This window comes from Typha latifolia, chromosome 14 (assembly GCF_019914945.1).
Source record: "Typha latifolia isolate L0001 chromosome 14, TyphaL0001v2, whole genome shotgun sequence".
NCBI classification, from domain to species: domain Eukaryota; kingdom Viridiplantae; phylum Streptophyta; class Magnoliopsida; order Poales; family Typhaceae; genus Typha; species Typha latifolia.
Genome location: NC_133099.1, coordinates 2,920,098 through 2,935,632, shown reverse-complemented (window position 1 = coordinate 2,935,632; position 15,535 = coordinate 2,920,098). Strand labels below are relative to the sequence as shown.

At 34.4% G+C, this 15,535-nt stretch overlaps 2 protein-coding genes across 2 annotated transcripts; one reads left to right on the top strand and one right to left on the bottom strand.

The window, feature by feature from the left end:
* Positions 1–1,183: 1,183 nt before the first annotated feature.
* Positions 1,184–7,168, top strand: LOC140800931 (histone deacetylase complex subunit SAP18). Its single transcript, XM_073155865.1, has 7 exons — positions 1,184–1,496; positions 1,806–1,966; positions 2,841–2,873; positions 4,799–4,909; positions 4,989–5,084; positions 6,683–6,754; positions 6,838–7,168. The coding sequence occupies exons 2-7, from the start codon at positions 1,856–1,858 to the stop codon at positions 6,868–6,870; spliced, it is 456 nt and encodes a 151-aa protein (XP_073011966.1). The 5' UTR covers positions 1,184–1,496; positions 1,806–1,855; the 3' UTR covers positions 6,871–7,168.
* Positions 7,169–8,675: 1,507 nt separating this feature from the next.
* Positions 8,676–14,127, bottom strand: LOC140801204 (polygalacturonate 4-alpha-galacturonosyltransferase-like). The gene is made up of 10 exons (XM_073156204.1): positions 13,771–14,127; positions 12,442–12,476; positions 12,272–12,331; positions 11,625–11,753; positions 11,459–11,537; positions 11,332–11,375; positions 10,699–11,033; positions 10,267–10,624; positions 9,608–10,195; positions 8,676–9,363 (listed from the first exon to the last, which is right to left on the bottom strand). Exons 1-10 carry the CDS (start codon positions 13,934–13,936, stop codon positions 9,088–9,090), a joined length of 2,070 nt encoding a protein of 689 aa, XP_073012305.1. The 5' UTR covers positions 13,937–14,127; the 3' UTR covers positions 8,676–9,087.
* Positions 14,128–15,535: the final 1,408 nt, after the last annotated feature.

The following is a 15,535-nucleotide window of genomic DNA, read 5'->3' as shown; positions in this document are numbered from 1 at the left end:
TCATATGAATAAAAGTATAAGATTAAATATATTTTACCACTCTATACTTAATGTCTAAAATTACTTCACCTCATGTATTTTATAAAATCTCAAATCAATCCATATACTTATGATTAAAGTGACAGTGTTAATTCTTTTATCAAATTTAATTGAGCGCTATCAAAAAAGACTAGAATACTCCATTCGTGTTTGTTAGGCAAAATACGTAGATGTTTGGGATAATACTATCAAATAATTAAAATAGTCATGCACTTAATTAAATTTAATAGAAAAAATTAACAGTCACACTTTAGTTATAAATATATAAATTAGTTTGAAACTTTTTAAGTATAGAAAAATAAGTATAGAGTAATAAAATATATTTAACACTAAAGTACAACTATTAATTTTCTTATCAGTGAACCAATTGTTAAGAGAATTAGTGTCAAAATGAATGTTTGGTCAACTCATAAATAATTATTTTGTAAGGTGTTAATAATAAAAACAAAATATATGATAAATTTCTTTAATATATTATATACAATGTATAATTTGGAACCATTCGTTACGATACAATGGTACCATTATCTCAATTTATCTCTTAGGATTCAGGGTTCCTTTTTCCTAGAGTTGAATCGAGTCATTTAATTCAAGCTTATGTAGTATAGCTTAATTAAGGCTTGAACCAAATTTTAAATGTATCAACTCGTTTTCCCTTTTGTCTTGCTCATTCTCTTTCTTTTCTTTAATCTTACACTCGTGTAAGTTGAGATTAAGAAAGCTATGTAAGTGGAGATTAAGAGAGGGCTTTGAAAATAATTTAAATTTTTTTCTATTTGTTTTTGTAAAAGATACTCTCCAATGGCTCCACGCTGTTTTTTTCCTTTTGATTTTTATCTTCAAGTTTTTGACCAAATTAACTATATTTTCAAACTTATTTATCAAAATAGACAACACTTAAACTTAAATATTAAAAAGAATATATTTTACTGTAGTCCTAACTCAAAACGTTAAAGTAAAAAATACTAATAATATTAGCATTTTACTTTGAAAAAAAAACTTAACAGTAAAGTATTTTAGTTAAAACTACAGTAAAAATAGACCCATTATAATATTTAAGTTTTGATATTATATATTTTAATAAATAAATTTAAAAATAGATCTAATGGTGGTATATGGAAGTTGGGGATTCTTGGTAATATGTGTGTTCTTAGCTATTAAAAATGAATTAATATATTTTTGCTGTTGGCCATTATATTATCTTCTCTTTTAATGTGTTTTTTTTTATAATTATTTTATGTTGGTGCCTTTATTTAGACTTGAATTCTACCCGGCTGTGTAGTGCTCGAACAAAATATACCTCGAAATTAATTTCGAGACGAACTTGATCAACCAAGCGGAGGCTCGACCAAGCTCGCCTCATTTATACCCGTCTGGTTCACTCCCCAACTCCGATTTCCCCTGTCGCTCTTCGTCTTTCTCGCACCTCGCCGGCCACCATCGACTTCTTCCAACAAGTAATCTCCCACCTCTACCTCCCTCTCTTCCTCTCTCCCTCTCTCTATCTCTCTAGATTCTTCCCTTAAAACCCTAACCCTAATTATTCGTCCCATCCGCTTCCTTCAGTGGTTCTTATTCCGCGACATTGTAATCATTCTTTAGTTTTCATTTTCCTTGCTAGTGTTATAATATGTAGACGCTTGTTACGCAGCAAGCGTGTGGAGTTATATTTGTCCGCATGTTGTTATTCTGCTAATTTTGTTGTTGGAATTAGGAGATATCCGCAATTTGGTATATATGTTCTCATCTTGCTTAATTTCTACTAGGTTACTTCTATCACGTGCGGATTTTGTTGATCGGGAAGAGGAGAGAAAAGATGGCCGGAGTGGCTGAACCGCAGAATAGGCCGGGAAGACCCGGTCCCCCTCAGGCCAGGGGACCTCCGCCGCCTGCCCGCCCCCGCTTTGAGCCCGTGGATCGTGAGAAGGTTTATTGACTCATATTTGGATGTTTACTGCCTTGCAAATTTTGGATTGTGTACCATTTAGTTTTAGATGAGCACCGCCATCTTTGTTTGCCTTTTAGTTTTAATTTTATGTTTCAGCCTCTATCTGGTAACCTCCTATTTATAATTCAGTACGAAGAAGACAGACGTGGAAAGGAGCTTGTTCAGTAAATGAAAAAAAAATCTCTCTGGAACATCGGGATTGTTTGAATTTTGTCATAATTATAATCTCTGTGTGCATAAAGCCAGCAGGATAATCATCATTTAAGTTCCTTACAGACAACCCCAGATAGTTGGGATTAGCGGGTGGTTGTTGTTGCATTGCTATTTGTTGATTTTATTCGTTATTTTCCTCTTTGAAGGTGTATGTAGTATGTATTTGAATGCATTGTTTTATTCTCCGTTCTCTATTGTTCCCTTAGATTCCTTCATTCTTGTCTCTTTGTTTGCCCTGAGTCCTTGAGATACAAACAAATTTCTTGTCCATTATCATTTGGATCCTACTACTCAACGAATAACTTATTGTCAGTTTTGAAAATTTTATGGCGTGTACATCAGGTATGTTAGTTTTTAAAAAAAAATCTAGGTGTAGTTTTAAACTAACCTTTCTCATTCTTCTCCTACTACTGAATTTAATATTTTTCTGTATTTTGTTACTAGCCCTGCTATGTTCTTTTTGGATAAGTTTTAGCAGTTTTATGTTAGAGTTAGTTTCTCTAATCAAACAGACTTAAGGGGTCATGCTTTATGATTTTCATTTTACTCACTAAACATGCTCTTTTCTTAAGGTTATAATCATTGTTAAGTGCTGTCTTTGTTGAGAAATGTATTAATAATTTTACTGTTGAATGTGCAGACTTGCCCTCTCTTACTTCGAGTCTTTACGAAGGTAGCAATGCATTTCATACTCTGATTTTATGTTGTTTGCTGGTTGTTTAAATATTTTATTTGTATGGATTCTTGGATTTATGCCCTCTGAAATTTTAAACTGTATGTTATTAATATTCCACATCCTCTATTGTGAGCCATGGCGAACTTATGATTCTGTAGCTTAAATTCTGTGGGCTTTTAAATATTGTCATTGTTGTTCAATGTCACAGACCATTTAAATTTGTAATTGCAGGTATTTTTTTGACAAAAAGACCTCAGCCCTGTTTCACTGAAACTTGAGAACGTTAATCCCAATCTTAGAGATTAACATCAAACACAAAACATACGATAATATTCCAGAACAATACTTTGACCCCAGAGTAGAAAACACAAACACCTACTAGCAACATACTGGATTGACCAACAAACTAACCATCCTCAAAACATAACGAACCATAACAACATACTAACCACAAAGGCACAGACATCTAACAGCAGTCCACACAGGACTAAAACCAACAAAAAAATGCCACTTACAGGCATTCACACGTAACATCAAAAGCAACACAATAGCACTACTGAGCAAACTAGAAAAGTCTACACAACAAGACATAATCAGCTCTAATTCAGAACCCAGAGCAGCAATCAATTATCCTCCAGAATCACTGTATCTACTCGCAATCAATTAGCTCTCTTCAACACAGATTCTCCTTGAGCTTCTTCCCAGCACAGAAAAAAAGAGAGACAAACTCTCCCAGGTTTTAGAATATTGTTTGAAAATTCTGTTATTTCTCTTTAAGTCACATGTTCCAAACCAAAGCCGCAAGCCAAAGCAACCGCCACTTTCTCATTTCTTTGTTCATATTTTTATCACCCCCAATAACCAATCTCTTAAATGTGTAGGATTTTTTTTTTATTCCAAAAAATCCCTATCATTTTCTTTAGAATCTTTTTCACATACCCACATCTTAGAAATAGGTGTTCCACTGATTTTTCATCATCCATAACTTAGATAGGCCTCTAGAACAAATTATTAATATTTTTAAAGTGACTTCACAATAAAAATCCCGTCTGTAGCCAAATCTCCATCTTACTCTATTTAAATCAGCACTTATTTGTACCCCATTGTTCACCACAAAAGTCACCATCTGCTGATCTTCTCGTAACTGCGGGTATGACGAGCATATTGTGTTAAGACTTAAGACAATCATCTAAGAGGTCATAGGTTTAAGTCTTGAAAACAATCATCTAAGAGGTCATAAGTTTAAGTTTTGAAAACAACCTCCTCAAATATGAGGGTATAGTTGCGTACATCTTCCTTTCCCATATCTCGCATAGGCGGGAGCCATGTGGACTGAGATCTGAGAATGCCATAAATTTGTTCAGATTTCTTTAATGTATATCCAACGGTGATTTATTTTTAATTTTCTTGCTATTCCCATGGCAAGTATTTGTATGAAAAGTACATTCATATGCTAGATAAATTGAAGTCATGGAGAACATCATGTGGTCTTGTTTTGTGTGAACCTTATCAGCCTATGGTTATGATGGCTGTTAGCCTGTGCGGATAGGCATTAGCATTAATCTACCATTAAGTTGATGTAGTTAATCAGCATTTTTAATTGTTTTAAGATTACACGAGTTTTCTTGATTGCCAGTTTTTTTGGCTTAAGCATCAGATGTTTATTCCATGTGACCAAAGTATATCAATACTAGATTATATACCTCTGGAGGAAGATTATTTCTATCTGATAGTTCTATCAATTTGCACTGACCATTATTTTCTGATTTTCTCAGACCAAAACCTGTGGTATGTGAGTATGTCAATGTCATTTAAGTGGGTTTTACACTTTGTACTGTCATGGTGTGCTGATGTTTTATGCTAGTATACATTAATATCCTTGTTGATGGTGCACGGATCTTGGCAACTTTTGGCAATAACAGATTGGTGGCCATCATCCCAATGAAGACTTTGCTGTTAGAGGAAAGGAGCCAAAGGATGAGGTCCAGATTTATACATGGAAGGATGCAACCCTTCGTGAACTTACTGATCTAGTAATGGATTTCCAAAATCATAATTCTTCTAGTTCTTCATTGTATGGCTAAACTAATGAAATTTATCTTCTTTATATAGGTCAAAGAGGTGGCTCCTGCAGCAAGGAGAAGAGATGCAAAGCTCTCATTTGCATTTGTCTATCCTGACAAGAATGGTCGTTTTGTAGTGAGGCCGGTAAGATCTGGCTTTATTTGAGGGAGACAATCATTCCTTCTCTGAAAAGTTTCCTCTTCAGATTGTTCTTTTTCTGGGTTTCAGTTTTTTGTGTATCATCTCCATTATCGTTTAATAGAGTTCCAGTGGAATTGCTTTGAAAGGGGCTATTATGTAAAAAACAGTATCTCCATATTGAAAGTATAGAAATGCCAAGCAAAGTAACAAGCCTTTTCTTCTTATTTCCCCACACTAATAAGGACAGAAAGAGAGAAATCAAGTTCAGTTTCTATTCACTTTTATGATCATTTTATTTCCCCTTCAGTAGTTGGTAGTGTCATACTGTCATCAATTACTCCAAGAATTTCTGCCTTAGGCCTTTTTCCTTGTCGATAGAAAGACCATGATTTAATCACTTTGGATTAGACTGGATGCATAAGTACCTTAAGATATTCAGATCTTCATGTTTGTTTCTTGTTTGATTTTTTACAGGTTATTATACATGCTAACTGTGTGGATGCATGATATAGAATTGCTTTGTGATTGTCTATCTCCTCTTCATCAGTTTGGGACATAAGTGATGCTCAGTTATTGTTCAAACCTGTAATCTGATGATGAGATGTGCCAGATAAGCTATCTTGCTGGATTGAGTCGGTTCTCTAGTACCAAATCTGAATGGTTAACTTCCAATAGTATTTTACGCATATAAGTATACATCTATGAGTTATGTGCTAGTGGAAGTACATGCAAAAGTTGATGTTGGTTTGAGTTGGTACTGATGTCCCAAATCTGAATGGTTGACAATACATTAATAGTGTTATCACACATATATACATGGATATACAAGGGAATGTTTCATTTCACCCTGAGGTCAGGGTAATAGTCGAATTTCTCCCATGAGGTTCATTTGTAACATTTCATTGCCTCATGGTGCCAACAGTTATGCATAACTAAGTTTTCCATCTTCCTTCCTGCTATATTTATGACATCTGCATGCGTGCAGCTATCGATGCAAATACCTGAATATGTATTCTTGTTTCCTGTAACAAGTATACCTGAATATGCATTCTGCTGTAGACTAGATCATTTCAACTTATTCTCTGTTTGCAACTTGGCATTTAGTTCCACACTTCCATGCCAACCATCTTTCTGTTACTTATTTCAGTCCTTGTCACCACAGTTAGGAATTCTTTCTTTGGTATATGTCTAATGAACCCATTTTCTGTTAACACACGTGATTTCTTGTCTACTTTGATGCCATGCATGTATGCTTAGGTAGTAAGTTTTTAATCAAAAAGTATTGAGTTATTTTAGTCAATGTGTACTTAAGAAATCAGGATTAGCCTGTGTCTAATGGAGTACTCTTCTTTTCTTTCTCGTGCACTCCCTGGAGGGGAGCAAGAGGCAGGGTGGTTTAGAGGATTAGATGATGTTTTACTTGGCTGTTATGTAAGTTAAGCTACAATGGCTGCGTTCAAATGTGCCACGTTACTATATTGTACTGCTATGCTGAAGATTGTCTTCTATCAGTTGGGATAAATCACTTTGAGAAAGTTTTGCTCATGTTAATAAGTACTCGGATACAAGTTATGTTAAATTAATCTTGTCTGATCTTGTAGGTGGGAATGACATTCTCATATGGAAATGGAAGACTTGATGATGGAAAGACACTGCAGGAACTCAGCTTTCAGGTGAGCATCAATTTGGAAATAATATTTCTAGTTTCACTCAACCTATTAGATATATACTAATTTATTTACCTTTTATTTTGAAGATAGGGGATTATTTAAGTGTTGCTATAATCTAGAGGGCATCTCCATGGCGGATTGGAAAGCGGCGTTTGAATGTTAGGTTGTGCCCTGCACTGTAGTACAAATCATGTTGCAGCTGTTGGCCAGAACATATTTGTCTTCGGTGGTATCCTTGTCAGAGTTTCTTTGATGCATCAAATCTTGTGTTATGATGTTGGAATTATTGGAATTGTTTTAAGCTTTATGATTTGCATCTGAATGGTTTTCTTTTTCTTTGTACTAAATTTCCTCGCAAGCTCGATGATGCTTCGACATTTTCTCCTGTTGCAGCAGCTATGGAATTATATTGAAGTATATATGTGTGTAGCATCGATCTCCTATTTATCTAATCTACATATCTGAGTGACTTGTCAAACTGAATGGGTGCTGACTGTTGACAACGAAAATTGTTGTTAGACAAAATGGAAGGCATCACTTTTGTCTTTGCAAGTGTATTTGTTTACTGGGAATGTAATAGCAGAGGATTTTGAATCTTGGCCAAACTATATAATTTTCCCTTGCTATTGATTGAGATCTGGATTAGGCTCTTCCACTCCTTGGAAGCTGGGTCTTGTTTGATTTGAGGTAAAGTTTCGAACTTTAGTCGTAATTTTTAAAGATTGAACTTAGATATAAAAAAAGACAAAAATATTTAGTTAATATCCTTGAATCAGTTCAGGAGGTGTCTCTAAATTCAAAGTAAACAAGCCCTAAAGTCTAGGCAATCCTCGAGGTGCTCCTCTCTCTCTGCAGGCTAACAAATCAACTAGTGTGGATCGATATAGATTCACTTCTGGCAAACAAGCTGAACCGCATTTTAATCGTTTATTTTTATCATTTTTGGCCTCTGGACGTCAGTTTTGTATTTGGTGGTTCGTAATTTAATATAATTATTTTTTCTTAAAAAAATGTAACTATGATGATAATGAAAATATACAGTATATGAAAAGGCACTGTCACCATCTCCCTTTAGAAGAGGAAGAGGGAGTGAAATAAGCTAAAATAATAATTGGGTGGCTTAGGAAAGTGAAGGAACTCAATTACTACAATTTCTTCAAATACCATAAAATAGAGGATTTTTACATAATACCACGAATTTTTTTAAAATATTATAATTGCCACTACATTCTTTAAAATATATTAAAATTGCTACTAAAATCTTTGGATCTGTCACATTTATCATTATAGTTAATTTTTAATAGAACATTCGTAATAGATTATTATTAAAGTTAATAAACACACGTAGAAGACTAAAATACCTCTCTTTTTTAAGTTTAGAAAATATTTATCCAATAATTTTTACGTCAGATAAATAAGATACATTTTACTGTAGTATAATATTGGGTATAATATTAAATAACTTTTAAACCGTTTTTAATATTTATGTAAGGGCAAAATAAATTTTTAATCTAAATTACGTTTTACTTATGATTAATTAAATTTAACAAACAGAATAGTATTTTTGAACGAGAATGAACGAGCATAATAATTTCGATAGCAATTATAATATTATGAATGAATATAATTGCAATTATAACAGTTTAAAAGTTTTCAGTGACAATTATATAAAAACTAATAAATAATAGAGTTCGACACAATCGTGACTTTCTTTTCCCACCTTCCAGAAACCAAACAACTCTGTCAACATATGCTATAAGCAAATTAATTCTCATTCTGACCGACTCTCCAAAACCTACTGTAGGAGAATTCTTCTTTTGACGTTAGGTCGTCCAACAAAATGCCAACGAGAACTTGCATATCCAACACGAACTAACTTTGATTATTAATTTTCTACAGCAAATGTTAGCTAGAAAAAGCAATATTTCCTGGAAAAGAATTTAACAATACTATTAGTATGCTTCCAAATTTCAAATTTCAAATTTCCACCGTGTAAGAGAAGGTAGGTAAACTCCTCATAATGCACGCCACGGGCTTCCTTTGCTACGGTTAAGGAGTGCAATTGACAGAAGAATATAATCAATTGCTTTAATCTCCTAACATCACAAAGTTCATACAACTTTCCAATGGACAAATAATGAAGCATAGAGACCTTTCTACAGAGAGGAGGTCAAAACTGAGGGAGAAACTAAACTGAAGAGGAGAACAAGCATGAGCAGGAAAATGAGAGAGAAAAAAATTTAAGGAGGCGTGCCTGTCCAAGGGACTCTTTTTGTCCAGCTTTCCTTTGGCTTCCAACCAAGAAACTATTATCTTCTAAGAGCGTTCCATAGAGACTATTCACTTAGGTTGCAGCCACGGACATAAGGATGATCATACTTGATATACTTTGTCCAATACGGCCGGTACTTAGTCATCGCAAGCTCCAACCAAGGTTTCATGTTCCCATTATAGTGCACAACAGCAGCGTTCTCTATTTCTGAGCGATCGATGCTTGGGTTATACCCCAATCCGAGCACATGCCATGACTTGTCCAGAGGATGAGTCAGCTTGTAGAATGTTAAAAGACCAGGTGGAAGTGTTCCTAGTTTCCAGAGAACCCTGTCTTCATTCTGGCAAGGAAAACAGAAAAGAGATGTCGTAAGACACAAGCAACAGATTGTCGACCATTTAAATCACGTATGTGTTCATGAGCATGCATATGTTGGTACCAGAAAGTATGATCGACACATGAAAGTAGTTGCAAAATTGCATTTAACAATGATTCCTATATTCTTTTTCTAAGTTAACAAATACAGCGTTTCTTGTTCTATCTGGAATGTGCAAAACAATAAAAAAAGTTCCACAATGACTTACCATAGTCTGCCACTTGTGATATATCCCAGTTATGTCCTTTTTCTTCCATTCCTTCAAATCAAAAATGTTCATTCCATAGGCCCAACCACACGCATTAGGGTCGAAGTTACGAGCAATGTGTGGGTTGGAGAAATTGAGATACTTGTCAAAGCGGTGGAAACTCTCACCACATGTCTCTACTGCACCATTTACATTTCCATTAAGATCAACAGACCACAATCCTGTCAAATCCTTCTGGACAACTATGTCATCATCAAGAAAAAGGATTTTATCTAACTTCGGATACACCTGTGGAAGGTAAAACCTCAAATGGTTCAGCATAGAGAGGTACTTTGGGTTCCGATATTTGAGATTAGAAGAGCCAGCCGAGAGCGTCGTGGGATGATCAGCCTTGAAATAATACTCTTTCATGGCAGCAGACTCAAGCTGTCGCAAAACTGGACAGTACGAGGAGTTCAACCATTTGAACTCATCAACATTTTCAACATGAATGGTTGCCTTTCCAGGTGGATTCAATAGAAACCACATGTTCATTGCTCCAAAGTTCAATTTATCAGTAACAAGATGGAATACATGTTTCTCTGGCTCCTGCAATTTCAGCAACAAATGTGAGATAATATTATGCTTCCAAATGAAGTTTATGGAAGTTACTTCATCACCTTGGCATTCATGATGGTTGAGTTGACAACTACTGATGCAGCCAAAACATTGTCAGAAAAGAGAGCATAATGGTAAAGAGTTGGATTTTCCAGATTCTCGCTTCGTGGAAATTTTCTATTCTCTAGAGGGAGGAGGTAGTAATCTATTGTTAAGCGCATAGATAAGCAATGAATCCCATTGGGGATTGTCTTTGCAGCCAACTGGCTGAGGAAGGTGCTCTGTTTCTTCAAGCTCCTGACCTGTTCATCTGCTGTCTGAAGCATTGCTCTTAATCTCTGAGTTATTGCCTTGCAATCATACAGTTCTTCTCTTGCTTTTGACAAAACTTGGCCCATTGCTTTGATTCTCTCAGGTGCACTGCAGATTAGATAAGGAAAAGTTAAAGGTGCTCTACCAATAAGGAACACAGAGTGACAAAGATGCTTGCTTGCCTGTGATGGAGGTCAGCATCAGCATTGGCCTCTCCAACTGCACGTTGGCTTTCCTTCAGGCGAGTCAATAGTTCTTGATAAAGATTAAGCTTGTTCTTTGACTTAGCAAGCACAGAGTAGACCCTAGCCATTATCATCTGATCCCGCATCAACCTAACTGTTGAGTCGGAATTTTCATTCTCATTTTCTTTTCTCCATATACTGTATTTCCCAAGTACAGCAGAATCTACTGCTTTTGAACGCTCAATGGCAGCATTTTCAAGTTTAACTAATGCCTCATCATCTTGCTGAACCAACTCCATTGCCCTTTTTTCTCGTCTTTTCTCTCGCAGTTTCTACAGGCAGTAGAAGTATCATCACATATCAAAGTTCAAACTCAAAGAGAGTGTTTCTATATAAAAGAGATTGGGATAACTACAAACCAGTAACATAGCCCAGTATACATAACATATTAACAATATGTTAATAATTTTTATCCACTCATAAGGTCATAAAGTATAGAAATTTATATATTTGAGAAGTTCATATATTTGACATCTGAAATAATTCCAACATAATAGAAGAAAAATTATAATTTCTCACTGTCATGGACCAGATAACAGAGGAAAATGAAGGGAAAAAGCTTATAGTTACCCTTCGAGCTACTTTTGCCGGTGTGTCAAGAGGCTCATGTCGATCTGCACAGAGAAATCATCACCTTGACCATTTAACAGATCATACTTGAAAAACATAGTTATATGAAAAAGTTAACTAATTATACCCGAGTCATCTTTAAGCTCTTTATCTGTCACAGAGATTTGAGCACTCTTTTGTTGAACATCTGAAGATGTTTGAAGTGGCTTCAACAGGTGAAAGATAACATGATTACAATCAGATTTTTAGCAGTCATGTTATGACGAAAAGATTTATCAACAAATGACACTTACATCTGACAGGCTTGTATTGATCTGGTTCATGCCATCAATTTTCCAGGAAGAAGAGACATGGTTTCTTCTAAATAAGTCGAGACTCCAGGGCTCCAGTTCATGTTGACTAGCGGATAAAGAATCCATTACCTGCCAAAAGAATGATTAAGATAATACAAATGTATATATCTTAAAATGGTCCCTATGGCTGCATATAAGCTGATTTGGGTTATAGTAAACTAGTCTTCAGCCTAATGTGATCACTTATACAAATGAAGGCCAACAGTAAAAAATAGTATGATTTAAAAGTGATATTGCCAAGATTTAAACATAATAATGGCATCCTAGAACACCTCATACAGGCAATTATCTTATACAAGCCCCAAAAAGAAAAAAGAACCATCCCTCTTATCTTTCAGTTTTGTTCATGCTCACTACCAACACAAAGCTATGCATTGAATATAGAGTGGATGGAGAGTTCCTCCAAGTCTGAATTTGAATGTTTTTAATTAAGAAATGATCCATCAAAGCCATGAGAAAAACCTAATAGCAGAATTGCATTAAACAAACAAAAAACTCTGAAGGCCGTACATCAGTAAGAGGATATTCATCCAAACAAATTGATAGAGAAATCAAGAAAAAAGTGCCAGTAAGTAATTTGTATTTACCTCTTTTGTTAAAATAGATTTCAGGTGTTGAATGGCAAACTGCTCTCTCCAATCCATTCTCTGCAAGGTACTTCTAAATATGAGACGAAAACAGAGCAAAATAATGACTTTAAAAAAATGACACTCTAGGATTAAAGTTAAAAAAGAGAATATCTTAAAAGAGAAGTAACCTGTTTGCCCGGAGAGTCCATTGTGCCCATTCTTTCTGCAGAAATAAAGAATATAACCACATATGGATTAAATATAGGAATTCCTCATATGGAAACTTGAACGTCTATATAAAAGTAGCTATTTTGTCATAAATATTTGTAGATAAGTGTGTTGATTCTATCCACCATGATTCAACTTAAACGATTTGCCACAATGTCAGTTCTTTGCTGTTTTCTTTCTTCGATCTCACATGATAAGACATACCTAGAAACCACTACCATTTCGCTCCTCTAAGCTCAAACTTGAACTACCATTATAGTTTCAGCCTTTGCGCTTAAACTTGAACTCTCACTATACTTTCGCCCTTGACTACTTATATGAAAACCACCTAGGGATGAAGGAGATCCCAACTTCATATAAAAATGAATTCAAAGGTATACAGGAGAAACAACCTCAATCTTCTAAAGTTACCTTTGAACCAGACGCTGACATGTGGCATCAAAGGGGCCATATTTGAATGCATCCCAAAATTTAATCATATGATAAAAGAAGTATTAACTTCCACATATGTTGTCCACCTATATCTTCTAGTAAATACAAGTGTATTACATAGAAAGAATATGATGATGTTACTGGGAAGAAGCAAGCCAAAGATTAGGTTGTTTGGGCTTGGCTTGGTATATATGCAGTAGCACTACTCAACCTCCTTAGGTTCATGATGGAGCCTTAAAGATAGATCTTCAATCTCGGATCAACAGCCTCTTAACTGAGATGAGTCGTGCCCTTTCAATATGCTTCCCCAGGGCTACTATCCAATATTCAAGCTTAATAACATGACAACCTAATCCCTGAATAAATTAAGATTTTTTTTAAAAAAGAAGAAGAAGAAGAAGAAGAAGAATTTAAATTATCACTGCTTTTCTATCTTCTATTTCATGATTTCACCTTCACCGGTAAAAGGCCAAAAATCTAAGAACGGTAAAAGAAACGGAGCCTAAGTTTTACTCCCCAATTATGCCACCGACACTATGAAAACCTCCCATTTCCATTTAGCATTCAAGCTTCGACATTATCCACAGTAACCACACTAACAAATCCTTTATAACTAACAACGAAGAGCGACAGAAAAAAAAAAAGAAACACCAAATGCCAAACAAAAACAACAAAACTAACGCTGAATCACACACACAGATCTGCAAGAATCCGCATCCAACTATTTGGATCCCGCGCAGAACGACAAGAAATAATCAACTACCAAATCGATTTCCTCAAACAAACCCAGATCTGAAGCCCGTACAATCATTCAGACCCAAAATCAAAGAGTAAAGTGAAAGATTTCACAAGCTTACCGGGGGAGATCTGGCTGTGGATTCCATTCTTCGCCACCAGGAAGAGAAATGGAGCGAGGATAAAGAGGAACAGGAGAAGCACGACCGGCGGAATAAAGCTCCCACCGCCACCGCCCCTATTCCTCCCGCTCCCGAGGGCGGAATAAACCCGCTTCGGATGCGGCATTAGCGATGCGATCTATCCGTAAACAACCCTAAATTGCGAGGAAGAAGGAATAGAGGGGCGGATAACGGTTAGAATAAGGACTAGAGGAAACGGAATTAGATCGTTATTCGCATCGGTGGATCGATCAGCGAAACATTAACGCTTTGGAGAGGTGGAAGACGAAAGGAAAATAACTTGAAAGGCTATAGTAGGAATGATTAATGAAGGGGCTGGCTCTCTTTACTCTTTGGGATTGTGTAACCGGGGATATTTTGGGAATTATATAAGTGTGCATATTTATAGAGATAATTACAGCTAGATCCCTAAATTGTCGTCTATTTCATATAGACCCCTCATTTATTTTCCATAATACCTTAGCCTTTTTAACTATAAAAAACCTCCCAAATTTAGTCATATTTTATTTTAGAGAAAAATAAAATCAAAATTTATAAATAAAATAATTATGTGATTTTTTTTAACACAAGAAAAGAAAGAGAGGTGCAGATATAGATAATAGTTGAAGGGCCTTATTATAATTATCTCTACCTTTTATTTTATTCACTGTGCTGTAGCTTGTAGTACACAGTATCTAAGCTAGATGAGGCATAATTTATAATAATATTTAGAGAATTATATACGAATAATACGACTGAACTTTAATGTTACAAATAAAACCTCTACTTTGACTATATTACAAAAAACTACTATAACTACCAGGTTTTTATATATCCATTTATTATTTACATATAGAGTTCTATATTTGCTAGCAAATACTAAGCCACACCCAACCTACGATGAGTACATATAATTTAATTCGAACCATCAGGTAAACTTAACCATAGAATCAAATTAAACCTTCAAAACAACTCGAAAACAAATCAGAAACTAATTTCTAACAAAATATAACCAAATTAAGCATTCAAACTCGTAATCCAAACACTGAATCCCGATAAGATCGGCTAATATTAAACTATTTTTATTTAATTTCAAAGGCCATATAAAAGATAAAGGATAACTTAAAAGTCACTCTTTTTTAGAAATTAAAAAAAATATTTTATCCTATCTCATGGAGGTATTATCCGTTTAAACTTAACTTAGGATTTGTGTAGAATTTTTTTTACCTTTTGTAATTTTATTTATTTTATTTTACCTTTCCATGCCAAGTTTGAATATACTTATTAGATATAAAGTTATATAGAATTGTATAAAATTTTCAATATATATTAAAATAATACTGATTATATTTTATATAATAAATATATTAAACTTATATATATGTTTTTATTATGTCTTTATTATCTGAAATCTAATCAGTATTATCTTAGACAAGTTAAAAAATTTATTTAATTATCTATAACTTTATCTCTAATAAGTATCTTCAAATATATATGGATTGATCAAATTTATTATAAAATATAATTATTTCAGTTTAAATATAACAATACTGAACTAAAGTGATTAATATAAAACTATAGTGGAAAATATAAATTTTTTAATAAGATGTGATCTTAATTATAAATAAATTTTTGTAACAAAATTAAAATTGTAAGATGTTTCTTTTTATCAGTCTGGGTCATATCAAAATTATCAGTTGTCTGTTAATTTTTTTTCTTTCCTCTG

Bases quoted from the DNA above. Each gene is read 5' to 3' on its own strand.
- LOC140801204 (XM_073156204.1), bottom strand. From the start codon at position 13,936: ATGCCGCATCCGAAGCGGGTTTATTCCGCCCTCGGGAGCGGGAGGAAT. The intron at 11,754-12,271 runs GTAAATACAAAT...TTCTTTTGGCAG, and splicing joins AATCTATTTTAACAAAAGAG to GTAATGGATTCTTTATCCGC. The intron at 11,376-11,458 runs GTATAATTAGTT...TTCTCTGTGCAG, and splicing joins AGAGCTTAAAGATGACTCGG to ATCGACATGAGCCTCTTGAC.
- LOC140800931 (XM_073155865.1), top strand. From the start codon at position 1,856: ATGGCCGGAGTGGCTGAACCGCAGAATAGGCCGGGAAGACCCGGTCCC. The intron at 1,967-2,840 runs GTTTATTGACTC...TTGAATGTGCAG, and splicing joins AGCCCGTGGATCGTGAGAAG to ACTTGCCCTCTCTTACTTCG. The intron at 5,085-6,682 runs GTAAGATCTGGC...CTGATCTTGTAG, and splicing joins GTCGTTTTGTAGTGAGGCCG to GTGGGAATGACATTCTCATA.